Genomic DNA, 14,428 nt, shown 5'->3' on the forward strand with positions numbered 1-14,428 from the left:
GGTAGGGGAGCAGAAAGAGGAGGCAGAGTGGATGGATGGGTCCCCAACCCCATCCCACTTTGCATTCTGCCAGATGCTGGCATTAGCAGGCTTTCTCCAGCAAGCTAATGAGGTTAATCTGCTAATCCAAACCAGAACCAAGCGCTGTATACATGGGGGACCAATGTAGTGAGAACACTACATCGGGTAATGATGAGTTTTAAAGTGCAATTTGTGAAGCATCCAAGACAGAGTGAAACATGGACGCTATCAGTGGCAAACCTGGCTGAGTGCCCACGTAATAGCCATTCCATCCTTTTTCCTAGCTAACTGATCCCTGGTTTGTTTTTTTTTTTTTTCCATGATCACAATTTGTCCAGTTAACAATGATTTGTAGCTAGTGATGGCCATGTGACCCAACATGATTTCTGAGAAGCAACAGAAATAAACTTGGGGTTTCAGGAAAAAATTTTTCCTAATTAAAATGAAAGGGAGGGCATAGCAGTGAACATAGCACATTTTTTTTGCTTGTAGTCTTTCCCTTTGTTCCTTTCTGGAAAAGAATAAGATGCCTGGAGGCACAGTAACCACCTTGAAGCCATGAAGAGTCACACCCTAAGGACGGAGCAGCAGCTCTGGGCTGACTGTCTTAAGGAAGAAAACTGAACAGAGCTTACTTAGTTTAGCTGGGGAAATCAGATTTCTGCTACTACCCTATCTGATGTATCATCTAATTCAGTGCCCTGACTTTATAGGCGAGGTCACTGAGGCCCAGAGAAATACAAGGACATCCCCAAGGTCAACAGCAAATCAATGACTCAGCTGAGACAAAAGAGCCAGACTCGACCTGAAGTCCAGTGTTCTTACTAATATTTTTTTTCCAGAATATGCAAGATATTTTCAAAGTATGTGAAATAGTAAACTATGTTTTCCAAAGACTACTGATAATGAGTAAATCATAATGCCTGTTAAGTTTTAAAATTTTGTTTTAATGCCCAAAGCAATCAGGGCTTCATCACCATGATCATCAGCATCATCATCTTCTTCTCATCACGAATGATTTGAGCAGCCCTGTGATTATAAGATAGCTAATTGCGAAGATAATCTCAGTCTGGAAGACTATTCAAGGAAAAGTCTAGACAAGTGTGTTTGTGTGTGTGTGTGTGTGTGCGTGTGCACTTTTGTGAGGGAAATACATGCAAGGAGGCCTTAATAGAGAGAAAGATTTGTACCAGGATCCAGCCACTAAAGGGTTAATGCTCTTTGTATGTTTGGATCCTGGGATAATGCCACATATAAAGGACTTTCCCTGATAATGTAGCATCATAACATTTGATTTCCACTAGGAGAGAAGCAATGCACATTTTGTGAAAATGACTTTGTACTTAACCAGACCATGTTCACTGGGGTTAACGCCGGTCTGCTGTGTTAACAGCCTTCATGGGGGAGAAAGATAAATTCCAGTGGCTGGCATCATGGCCTTACATGTGGGGAGGTCGCTCCCGGAAGAGCTGTGAGAGCAACTGAACCGTCACTTTTTCAGCATCGATGGAGGGCCCAGCTCAGCGCTAAGCACCAGGGAAGGATGAGAGAGTTGGGGACGTATAAGGCATGGTCCCTGCCCTCCCTGGAAAAGCCCACCACTGAGCTCTAAACATAGGACAAACTGAGAGTCTGAAGAACAAACTAAGAGCACATTCCTTAATGTGAAATGTGTGGTCGAGACTCAGGAGTTGAGGCAAAGAGGAAGGCTCTACTGAGTCAATGGCTCTTGAATTAGACCCCAGGGTGGTCAGAGCTGAAAGGGCGGCAACTATTCCAAGTGAACAGTCAGCCTAAGCAAACATGACTTTCTTGAGTTAGGGAGAAGCTGCTGGGCAGAAATAGGAAATGGGATTAGAAAGGCATCCATCCATCCACCCACCCATCCATCCATCCAACCAACCATCCATTTATTCATTTAGCAACAAATATTGAGCACAGTGATAGGCAGAATAATACCTACCAAAGGTGTCCAAGTCCTAACCCCCAGCACCTGTTTATAAATTACCTTACATGGCAAAGTGGACTTTTTAGGCATGATTAAGGATCTTGAAGATGGTAAGAGTATCCTGGACTGTCCGGATGGACCCAAAGCAGTTCCAGGGACCTTAGAAGTGAAGAAAGGAGGCAGGGGAGTTGGAGAAAGATTAGGAAAAGCAATACTGTTGGCTCTGAAGATGGAGGAAGGGGCCACGAGCCAAGGAATGCGGGCGACCTCTAGAAGCTGGAGAAGGGAAGGAAACGGTTTCTTCCTCAGACCCTCCAGAGAGAACTCAGCCCTGCTCACACTTGACTTCAGCCCGGAGAAACCCATTGCAGACTTCTGACCTCCAGAACTATAAGATTAGTTTGTGTTGTGCTAAGCCACTGCCTGTGGCGATTTATAACAGCAGCAACCAGAAATGAAGACGAGTAGCCTTAAAGGTCAGGCACTGTGCTAGCGGCTGAGGCTGCAGCCGAAGACAGCTGTAGTTAGAGACGTAGCCCCCAACCTCACGGCCTTGCACTGAGTAGTAAACTGACTGCTGAGCTATTTAATTGTGGTTGTAAAGGAAGCTCGCTGTAGAGCAGAAGCTGGGGCACCCAGAGAGTGCATAAAGGACTCCCGCCTAGTGAGTGAGCTCGGCGGCCTCGGTGAAGGCTGTGGGGCACTGAGCCCCAGAGCTGTGGCGTCCTAGGGAACAAGCCTGTGAGCCACCTGTCTAGATTTAAAGGCTCTAGCATCCACGTTTTTTAAAAAAGATAAAACGCAGTGAAATTAATGTTAACAATATATTTTATTTAACTCCATATTCCAAAGTGTTACCATTTCAACATATAACCAACATAAAACATTATTCAGATAGGTTACCTTTTTTGGCTTGTTTTCTGAAACTCTTTGAAATCTAGTGGGTCTTTTATACTTACAGCACGTCTCAACTTGGACCAGCCTAATTCCAGCTGCTCAAAGACACTGTGGCCAAGTGGCCTCCATATTGCATAGAGAACAAGTAACATTTGCTCGTGGGGCCAGTGGTGGTGGGGCTCGGGTGGAGTCGGGCACAGGAGGGGCGAGCATGGTGGGCAGCGCAGGGTGGGGCGCAGCTGAGCAGGGGGAGGCAGGGTGTGGAGATGGGGCTTCTGGCCAGATGGGCTTGCAGACCAAGGGGACCCATGCAAGGACTGTAGCTGTGGACAACATGATCAGACTGGGGTTGTCAGATGTCTTTGAGGAGACATAAGAGCATGTTTCAGTGGGAGAGAGAAGGGTTTGGAGGTTGGTAATGGCAATGGCACCCCACTCCAGTACTCTTGCCTGGAAAATCCCATGGACGGAGGAGCCTGGTGGGCTGCAGTCGCTAAGAGTCGGATACGACTGAGCGACTTCATTTTCACTTTTCACCTTCATCCGTTGGAGGAGATGGCATCCCACTCCAGTATTCTTGCCTGGAGAATCCCAGGGACGGGGGTGCCTGGTGGGCTGCCGTCTATGGGGTCGCACAGAGTCGGACACAACTGAAGCAACACAGCAGCAGCAGCAGCAGCAATGTCAGCTGTGGGAGATAAGATACATCTGATCCAACCTCCTTCCGTGCCATCCCTTTACTCTAGAAGTAAACGAACAAACTGACCAGCCTGAGACTTTCCGTGAAAAGCCCCAGGGGGCACCATGGGGTTGGACCGCAGCTTCTTACGTTGCTTTTCCCACAACTCACCCTGGGCCGAGCTCGCGCCGCTCAGCATTGGCATCACCACACTCAACACCAACATTTGCTGAGCCTTTCTAATCAGCCAGACCCTGTACGGAGCCCTTTGTTTTAAGCTTCTCAACAATTCTTCAGGTAGGGACTATGATTATATCTCCATTTAATAGATGAGATAATATGTTTTTAATATTTTTATTTATTTTGGCCGCTGCCGTATGACATGTGGGGTATTGCTATCCCTCAACCAGGGATTGAACCCACCCCCCTTGCATTGGAAGCACGGAGTGTTAGCTACTGGCCCACCAGGGAAGACCCCAGATGAGATAATAGAGGCTGGGGAACATTAAGTGGCAGACACAAAGCTTCCTGGTGCTCAGAGGGTAAAACAGTCTGCTTGCAACACAGGAGACTCGGGTTCCATCCCTGGGTTGGGAAGATCCCATGGAGAAGGGAATGGCTGCCCACTCTAGGATTCTTGTCTGGGAAATCCCACAGACAGAGGAGCCGGTGGGCTATAGTCCAGGGGATTGCAAAGAGGTGGACATGACTGAGCAACTGCACTTCACTTCTTCACAGAGCCACACAGTCTGAAGTGGCGGTGGAGGAGTTTGAGGCAGGTTTTCAGGCTCAGAGATTCTACAGGGCCTGGAGGGAAGCTGGGCCAGGCACATTCTGGGCCACAAGGAGGGACTCGACCGCCTATCTTAGATCAGTACCTAGAGGGACATTTCCCAAGCCTGAGATGGAGGGGCAGAGATCTGCGTGCCTTCTTCCTCTTTTCAATGAGCGGGGTCATTTCTGATCAACCCAGCTTCATTTCAGAGTCCCCTGGAGGCTTGCAGGACTCTGAAATCCAGAGGGTGATAACTCGCCCTCATCCTGCTCGTTTCGGGGTCTGTGCTCCCAGTCTGAGCACCGCAGGCCTCCTGTCAGCCTCCTGAGGCCAGGGGCGCTCCCACCTTCACGCTCAGCCTGGCCCACAGGGCAGTCTTTCCCCTTCCTCTTTCCCCGCCCTCCTCCCTTCCTTCCTCTCGTTTCTTCCTGTCAGGCTGCCTTCCTAGTGCTCTCAGACATTCACCTGCGATCTCACCTCTCCCCTCGCGAGGCAGGACAGGCGAGGCCCTTGCATAGACCAGAAGGGGAGCACGGCGGCCGGCTTTCCACCCATAGACCTCAGCTCCTCCCTGTGCTCTCAGTTCTGCCAGATCCTTCCCCAGAGCCTGGGCAACCCGGCATCTGGATTTATCCCACTGACTTGTTGGGACTTTAAAAGCCTTTTCTAATTGGTATCTGTTCCCAGTGAGATTCAGCTTCCATTATGTGAGAAAGACCCTCTCACCCATTCCCTTCCTTGCCTTTTTTCAAGAACAATAGCAGGTATGTCTCTTGAATGAGAATTTTTTTTTCCAAAATGAGTTCACATTCACTTAGCCACAAATATGTTCTGTGTGTGTGTGCCTGTGTGCACATCTATGTATATAAAGGCACGTGTTCAGATTACTTGAACACAAAATCCAATGTGCTCAAATTCCATTTCTGATGTAAATGAATAAAATTTTTTATGGAGCATTGTAAGGGCCATTGAGATCACACTGCATTTAGAAATCATCATTGTCTCTCTCTCCTCTTTCCTTATTCTTCTGAGCATCTCTTCAACTGACTGCAAAGAACGCAGGTCAGAAGTGCCTAAGAAATCCCTAGTCTGTGGCATGTCTGCTCTTTATTTTAAACCATCTCAAATATATCTTTATCAGACCCAATGCCCTCCAGTATTCTAAAGGCCTTTGTCACATAAGCAATTTCTCCGTTCCGTGGTGGCTTATCTGACAGTTTCCCATTTACCTGCTACTTATTATTACACTCGACTTTGAATTTTAAAACCCCACTGAGGGTTTAAAGGATCTTGAAGGACAAAATCAGAAACCTAGATTAGCAGTTACTATAAATCTGCAAGAAAGCTAGTTTAGTATTTTTTTTTCTGTTTGGAACAATGCAGAGTATAATCCAAACACACTGTATAATGAAGCTGGTATCCTGGAAAAGTGTCTTCATATTTCACTCACCTCTCTGCCTGCCTTCACTATTTCATTCTCACTAACTGAGGATATTCCTAAGATGATGCCTTTTTTATCTGAATTCTGGGGAAACACTCACTCCAACATTAAGCCTCATTTAGGCAGAATTAAAATTCATTTTCTTGCAGCCTTCCCTCTTGGCTCTTTTACTCAGCTTTAATCAAAAGCAACAATGCCAGGCTGTATGCCATACTGCCTGAGTTTCTGCACCCCAGGAGCCCCCCAGGCAAAGACCACCAATGCAGTGCGCACCTTGACAGTGGGGAAAAGCAGGATGGGCTTCTTGGGCTCTGAGAGTCAGGAGGAGAAAGACACAGCTGCCGATGAGACACCTGGGTGTCAGCTTCACTGGCAGGGTTGCTGGGATGGGCTTGCCCATGCTCCCCAGGAAATCCCCGCAGTTCCTGAGTGCCCCTCCCTTTCCCTTTCTCTGCCGCGTCTGATGTGTGTGTTCTGAGGAGTCTGCTCAGTTCTGCTCGACAAGGCTGCCCTTCAAGGTTCATTTTGGCCAAACATCACAGCAGTGAGAGCTAACACTATACAAAGTGTCCCATGTGCCAACCACTGTCCAGGGTGCTTGATAAGTAAACATACCTATTACTCTCATATTGCAGGTGAAGACACAGAGGCCTCAAGAGGCCAGCTTGCCTACCATCACACAGCTAGTTGATGGAAGATGCATTTACCTATTTCAGGCAATCTAGAGCCAACCTCAGTGCCCTTCACCACTTGGCCTCACTGGCCCTGCCCCGGGGCTGATTATTCTAGACTCTGTGCTAAGTGTTGCTGTTGTTGTTGTTTAGTCACCGAGTCATGTCTGACTCTTTTGCAAACCCATGGACTGTACCCTGCCAGGCTCCTCTGTCCATGGGATTTCCCAGGCAAGAGTACTGGAGTGGGTTGCCATTTCCTACTGAAAGGGGTCTTCCCAACCCAGGGACCGAAGCTGTGTCTCCTGCGTTGACAGGAGTGTTCCTTGCCCCTGAGCCCCCAGGGGAGCCCCCACGAAGTCCACACAGACATGTTTCCTGTGGTCATCTCAGCAGGTGGGTATGGCAGTTGCATGTCTATGACACGTCCCCAAGTCACTCACTCTCCGGTGAGTATAAGAGCGAGACCGATTTTTTTCCTCCTTCAGTGGACATTTTACGGAGGTAGTATGCTCCAGGCTCAGCGCTACAGATGTCATAAGAACAGACGTGCTCTCTGCTCTCACAGAGCTCTCCGTGGGAGAGGCTGTTGTCTATCAAAGGAAGCCATCGTTGCCAAGTTGGCTAAGGAGACAGACCACTGGCCAGGGCAGGGCATCTGATGGAGCTAGGGGTGGGGTGGGCATGTGGCAGGGCTTTTTAAAAGTGTATCTATCCATGGGAAGCCAGGTGGTAATGGGCAGATGTTGAGGAACGGGCAAGAAAAACTCGTCAACAAAGGAGCACCAGGAGCACAGCCCTGGTGATAAGGCGGCTGGTGAGCTGGTGACCCTGGAACCAGGCCAGCATGGTGACAATGCCAGGGGCCAGGGCAGGGGACACAGGAGAGCCTTGAAGTGAGGAAGGAGAAACAAGAAGCTGTAGTTGATCTGACCACAAAGCAATGTTTTAGCTCCCACTATTACACTGACCATACTTTCATAGCAGGTTTTTGGCAGCAAATTTTGCTTTTCTTGTTTTCACAAAACAGTTGGTAAAAAAAAGCATGTTTCCAAATCTCAGAAACGTGGCTTGTGCTGCAGACAGACATCATTTCAAGTATCCCTGTGATTTGCCATCACTAACACACTGCATCAGGGCCCTATTTGCAAAGGAGATATGCAGGTGAAAAGCCTTGTAAACAGCAATGTGCCTTCCACACGCCTGGGTTATTATCCCTAACAACGGAGCTTGTTTTGGATGATGCATGCATCATTTACACGAGTTAATATATGTAAAGTGTCCAAAATGGTGCCTGGCTCCGGGTAAACAACTGTGTAAGTGTTAACTTTTGTTTTTACTGTTAGCCTCCCTTTTTTCTTTTCCCAGGCTTGGTCTGGCTCTCCTATGAAATCACGAAAATGGTTTCATGGGCCCATGTCCCTCTTCTCTTTCAGGCCAGAACAAAATCTGCTTCATCCCAGGCATGGTGGGACCCATATTAGAGATGACACTTATCCCTGAGGCTGAGCTCCGGAAAGCCACCATCCCAATCTTCTTCGACATGATGCTGTGTGAATATCAAAGGAGTGGGGATTTCAAAAAGGTAAAAAATGAGGCTGGAAACTCAGGCCAGCATCTCTAATCCCCAGCCCATTTCCCCATAATGATACCTTCGTTCTGTCTGCCTGGGCTTTGTTCAGAGCCTTGATGGGAGGCTGGGGACATTGATTCACATGCCTGGAATGAGCTGGCAGAGCAGATATGGTCAGTGTTGCATCATGCTTTCCCATGAAAGGCCAAGATTAAAATATACTTTCTTGCTGGGTATCAGTGTGGTCCCTTTCTCTAAAGGATAAGAATCCTACTTCCCTGCAGAAGAGCCCCCTCAGGGTGCATCCCAAGGGGCTCCTCCGCCCCCCTGCGCATGCCTGAGACCCACCTTGGCCCAGCACTTCTGCTTCTGCGATAACGCAGGAGGTCTGAACGTCAGACTTGGCCACGCGTCAGGTGGCCAGCAAGCAGAGGCTCAGGCCCCGACGCCCAGGAGAGCCCTGCAGAGCTGTGGTGGGGTGAGTGGGGCTCTCCCCAGCACGCAGGGAGGGAGCCACTGGGGCAAACACAAGGGCCTCCAGTCACAGGTTTTCATAGAAAATCCCACTGGACTGGAAGAATGGAGGCCCAGCCACTCCAGACGCTTGGCCGGTGAGGTAGGCCCTGGTTTCCACAACAGGATGCTGGCTCCACTCAGAGGCCAGGCCCAGTTCAGGGAGGTTGGTCTTTGTGTCCCGTCAAGTCTGCCTCAGCGATGCGAGGCCCTCGGGTCTCGCCCTGCTGTCCTCCCTGCCCCTCCCCTCCTGGGGCTCCCCTGCTGGACTCCCTCCTCTCCCTGGCATTCCTGCCCCTCATTCTATACCACATCCTGCGCCAAAAAAATGTCCTTAAAATAGGTATCTAAGTGCCTCCTGAAGGGCAGCAGTTTCCAAGCTGCTCTTTCTTAAAATCCTTTCGGACTTTACTCTTCCTTCGCTCACTGGTTCCCTAATCCTCATCCAACGAAGTCCAAACCCTGTCGCCTGCATTCCAGGTCCTCCCTGCGCCGCCTTCAGCCAGTGCTCCCGCCGTTTTCTCCAGCTCTCTCCCCCTCCTCACCTGTTCTCCAGGCCTCCCTCCTGCTCTCTTGAACTGTGTTGCCTTGGTGAGCATCCTCTTTGTTCCTCTTCCTCTGCTTCTCGGCCACACTCGTGGTCCTGCCTGCCAGCACATCCGTGTGTGCCTCTGAATCCTGCAAAGCCCTCCCCAGAGCTCACCCTTTAAGAGACCTTTGCCCTCTGTTCCTCTGTCATTCCAGCTGTCTGAAGCATCGTTATTAGACACTGCCTTACACTACACTCATTTCTGCTGCTTCCTCATCTTCATGTCAAAAACGTGATGCTGACGATAATGCCAGTGACTGCCCTTAACCGTGTAGGCCCCATGTCGGTCCCTGTGAGTGCGTCCCTGAATTCATGCCATCTTTTTCTTAGAGCCCTGTGAGGTAGGCAGCACATCATCCCACGTGTGTGTTCATTGGGCTGTGCCGAGCCTTCACTGCAGCATGCGGGATCTTTGCGCTTTGTTGCGGCGTACGGGATCTTTTGGTTGTGGCATGTGGGATCTAGTTCCCTGACCAGGGGTCAAACCCAGGCTCCCTGTGTTGGAAATGCAGAGTCTTAGCCAGTGGACCACCAGGAAAGTTCCCATCCCAATATTAGGATGGAAACCCTGAAGCCTAGAGAAGTGAAGTCACTTACCCTTAGCCATAAGAGAAAGACGCAGAGCAGAGGCTGCAGCACACAGGCCCCTAGGATCCCAAGCCAGGCTGCGTCCACTGCACTGTTCAGCCACTGGCCTTGTCGCAGTAAATGCAGGCTGACTGAGAGAATGGTGGCGCCCTCTGAAGCAGTGGCTGCTCACGAAATGGAGCACTGACTCCACCAGATGCTCCCGGAAGAGGGACGGGAGGTTGAATACCTCAGGAAGCCCCTGCATGTCGGAGCCCCTCTTGGAGATTTCCAGGGGGCATAACACATGGAGCCAAGGCACGGAGATGTTCCCCAGTAAACAGACCTGTGAATTTCTCAGATTCATTTCTGCAAGAAACATTTATCGGATGTGCCAATCACTTTGGAAAAGTTCTAAGAGGAAAGAGGTTCTAAGAGGAAAGAGACTAGTTAGCTGTGACAATCCCAGTGTAAGAGGGTACACTTTCAACTCAGGGACTCACAGGCATTCTCTGTCCCCGAGGCTGGGGACCAGCTGTCCGCCTGCAGGGAGCCTGTGGAGAAATCAGGTGAGGAATACAGATGCAGGAAGAGGCCATAGCCAGCCAGCTGGGCTGGGGGTGCAGGAGGGTGGAAGGCACAGCTGCAGATGGATGTTTGAAGGTTGTTTGGAATCTTTCAAGGCAAAGTCCGTGGAGCTTGGGAACATGGGAGGGGCACCCTGGGTGGGATGAAGGGCATTCTGCTTCCCCTCAGGTCCCCCCAGTGGGGTGGGCACCAGCGGGCTCAGAAGGTGTCCTGGAGCAGGTGTGCAGAAGCACTCTCAGTACTGATGCCTCAGTGTCTGAAAGAGAAGCTAACCCAGGTCCTCCCTGGGCGACAGCCTGACAGTCGTGTTCGGTGGCCTCAGCGCTTCTGAGGCTTGCCTATGGTGTGATTGTCCTGCCCTCGTGGATGCCATTCTGAGGCAACCCTTTGGCACGCAGCCGCCTCATCTCCATGAATGGGGTCGTCCCCTGGATCCTCGCTCCACGCCTGTGTTCATTGTAAACTCTTTCCCCAATTGCTTCTCTTCATTGCTGCCTTATCAAAAGAGACAGGAGAGTCAGACTGACTAATGGGGCAGCTGCCCGTGTGCACGCCAGCTGTGTGCTTGACCAGAGCCCAGTGTGGGATGAGCAAACCCAGGTGTCCCTGCCTGACTCAGAATAAGCACACATAGATGGTATCCCCAGGGGAGGGAGGAAGCCAGGCCCCCTGAGCTCCACGCTGCCCTGAAGGCCAGATCTGGAGCACACCCCAGAACCAGGGTTTGAAACCCAGGTAGCATTGTGGCCGTGCCCGATGCCAATAGATAAGAGAAGAAGCAGGTGCCCAGAGCGCGACCGGGCTCCCTTTCTAAAACGTGGGTGTGAGAGGAAATAGCAGCGCCCGCAGGGGCACTCAGCAGGACCTTTGCTCCCCCTCACAGCAGGCCCTCTGGCCTGACACCCGGTGCCTTGCAGTTCTCTTGCTGCCGTGCCTTTGCGGGGCCCTTCCTCTCATTCTTCACCTGGTGAACGCTAGTCACCTTTCAGCTGTGGCCTCCCACTCGGACAGAGCCTGTCCTGCTTCCTGGGGGCAGTGGGGCATCTGGATGCAGGAGACAGAGGTGTGCTCCAGCAGGGGGTGCACGGGGGGACTGAGGCAGGGAGGGGGCAGACTCTGGGGGTCCGGGGGGGAGGAGGCTCACAGGCCGGTCTATCTGAGCAGGGTTTCTTCTGCAGCCTCGTTACCAGATGCCTCTGCCTTCTCCTCTAACCACAGCAAAATAGCTGATGCTTTTGACTGATACCCTTTACCCCTCATGAGTATATCACTTCCCCCCAGACCATCTCAGGGGCCTCTGTCTTCACCTGGGACTGGAATTCACATCCACTGGATTGGGACATTTCAGCAAGAGGGGCTTCGAGTTGGCCATTTTGTAGCTGCAGTGGGCCTGCTGCAGTTGAAGTGAAATGCATCTCGTCCTGTCTGCAAAGGGCTCAGGCCTGACACCTCTGCCCCAGAGCACGGCAGTGTGCTCACAGGTCCGCCTCCATCTCAAGACTGTGAGCTCTCTGAGGGCCAGTGCAGTTCCCTGAGGCCCGGGACTCTCAGTACCTGTCAAGCGCCCGAGATGAATGTAGTGGGGGTCACGTCAGTGCTCTCAGTATGAATGCAGGCGCTTAGACCCCCGTCCCACAGAGGGAGAGCCTCGGCAGAGAGAGGAGCGCTCCAGCGAATGTTTTTATAATGCAGGATAACGAGGGTAGCTCGCTACTGCCTGAGCAACCCCAGGGGGATGGTTAGACTGGTTGTTTTGCCGGCAAATTCTTTGTGGAGGGAGAGGCTATGGTCTTTTCAGATGACATCTGTGGGAAGGAGTGGAGGTCCCGCGATGCAGAGACTGAGTAGAGTGGTTACCGATGAGGCAGATTGTGGAGCAGGATGATGTCCTGATCATCATGAGCGTCTGAGCTCTCGGCAGGAAGGAGGGCCTTCCTCTCTCAGAAGGAGAGGATCCCTTTCTCAGAGAAGGAAGAGACAGTGGCATTTGACAGCAGCGCTTAAGACAGTGCCTTCACCTCGGCTTCACCAGGGGGCACTGGTGGCAGAGAACCCGCCTGGAGTGCACAAGGAGACACAGGAGATGTGGGTGCGATCCCTGGGTCAGGAAGATGGCCTAGAGAAGGGCTGGGCAAGCCACTCCAGTATTCTGGCCTGGACAGTGCCATGGAGAGAGGAGCCTGGCAGGCTACAGTCCATAGGGTCACAAAGAGCTGGACACGGCTGACAGGACTGAGCAAGCACGAAACAGCGCCTGGAACACTGCAGGAACGCAGTAATTGCTTGTGGAATGAATGAATGAACAAAGATATCAGTTTGGCAGATTCCGCTGAGACTGAGTCTTGGCATGGGATAAATGGTGATTCAGATGGCTTAGAACAGCATGTGGAAAAGAGCAAATCAATTCAATAAACATGTACTGAGCACCTACTGTCTTCTGGACAGTATGCGTTGGTGCCAGGCAGACTTGATGCTTATAAGCTGAGTAAATTTGAGCAAGTTATGTAACCTTTCTCAGCCTCAGTTTTTCATCCACAAAATGTGTAGAATAATACCTTTATTATGGTATCATCATACCAAACTCAAGCTTCATGAAGTAGGAAATGAAGCAGGAAGTGATGAGACAACTCAGAGAAAAAGAGGAAGCTGCGCTGATTCCCATCAGCCTCCCACCGTTGCATGATGCTGTCCTTTCCAGCTCCTCCCAGGCAGGCTTCTGACCACCGCAGGACAACTGGCAGCAAAGAAGACCCCAGGCTGGCATATGGATGCCACTCTCCTCTTTGTTATCTCTCTGCCACTCTAGCTGGTCACCTCTCTGACCCCTCCCCTGTCATAGTCAGGGCCTTAACTTTGAAGAAGAGTTCTTGTCCCCTAAATTTCACACTTCGGTGGAGCTGGGCTCCTATCAAAAAAAAGTGTAGGCAAACAAGATGATGAAAAAAGCTGAGAGGTTCCAAAGCAGTCGGGAGAGACAGAGGAAGCAGTTCCGGGAAGGCGTGATGCAAGCGTGCGGCCGTGTGAGGTCCCTTCGCCACGAGAGGGAGTCGAGCTCCTAGAGCTCATTTCTCTGCTCCTCAGCACTGAAGGTTCAAGTTAGGCATCTGCACGGTCTCTTTTTATCGTTTATTCACTTCGGGCCGTGCTGGGTCTTGCTGCTCGCAGGCTTCCTCTGATTGCGGCCTGGTGAGAGCTCTGCTCGAGTTGTGGTTCAGGGGCCTCTCGCTGCAGTGGCGTCTCCTCGCAGAGCACGGGCACTGGGGCGCGCGGACTTCAGCAGCTGTGGCGCAGGGGCTCGGTAGTTGCGGTGTATGAGCTCTGTTGCCTCTCGGCAGGTGGAATCTTCCTGGTCCAGGGACTGAACCCATGTCTGCTGCATTGATTGGTAGATTCTTAATCCCTGGACCACTAGGGAAGTCCCTGTAGCATCCAACTTCTGCAAAAGTAACCTGCAGATGCTCCTTAGCAAATATCCACTTTGCAGGGTGGGATGAGGCATCAGTGATGTGATGCAGTCTTTTTAGTTGTGGATGAAATGGAAATAATTTGGAGAAGCCGGGGCTACTCCCTAAGCTCTACACAGTCCAATGTTCGGAGTAAGGCCCATCATGGTGCCATAATGTAGTATATGTTTGGCAGTGTAAGGGACCCTTGGGTATGCCCTAAGTCAAATACAGCATCCTTTGAAACCCAAGGCAAAGGTCCCACTTTGCCTCAGTTGCCTCATTTATAAAGCAGGGATGATGACACCTATCTTCCTTCACTGTTGTAAAGCTTAAATGAGATTAAGATGCCAGCGATGAGAACAGTGTCAGTGATGTCATGATGACAGTTACTAACAAATACCAAGCACTTGCTATGTGCTAAACGCCAGGCCAGGCCTTTCTCATGCGTTTCCCATTGACTTCTCCCCTCAACACTATAAAGTAGGTGCTGCTTTAAAGCTCCATTTAAAAGATGAGAAAACTGAGCCTCAGAAAGGCTTATAAACTTGCTCAAGGTCATGTGGTAGGAAAAACAGTCGAAGCAAGACTCAAACTAAGTGTGTGTGTGTGTGTGTGTGTGTGTGTGTTCAGTCATATCCAACTCTTTGTGACCCCATGGACTGCAGCTCATCAGGCTTCTCTGGCCGTGGAATTGTCCAGGCAAGAATAGTGGAGTGGGTT

The 14,428-nt window shown here is 50.7% G+C and overlaps 1 protein-coding gene across 1 annotated transcript in view; it reads left to right on the forward strand.

Annotated features, from left to right (window-relative positions):
• DOCK2 (dedicator of cytokinesis 2) overlaps nt 1-14,428 on the forward strand; it is a 444,911-nt gene that overhangs the window by 367,547 nt on the left and 62,936 nt on the right. The window contains exon 32 of the mRNA XM_068990795.1: nt 7,869-8,017. Within this exon, the coding sequence (XP_068846896.1) occupies nt 7,869-8,017 (149 nt within the window). The remainder of the gene's footprint in view (nt 1-7,868; nt 8,018-14,428) is intronic.

The sequence above is a fragment of the Capricornis sumatraensis genome, chromosome 18, assembly GCF_032405125.1.
Source record: "Capricornis sumatraensis isolate serow.1 chromosome 18, serow.2, whole genome shotgun sequence".
Lineage (NCBI taxonomy): Eukaryota > Metazoa > Chordata > Mammalia > Artiodactyla > Bovidae > Capricornis > Capricornis sumatraensis.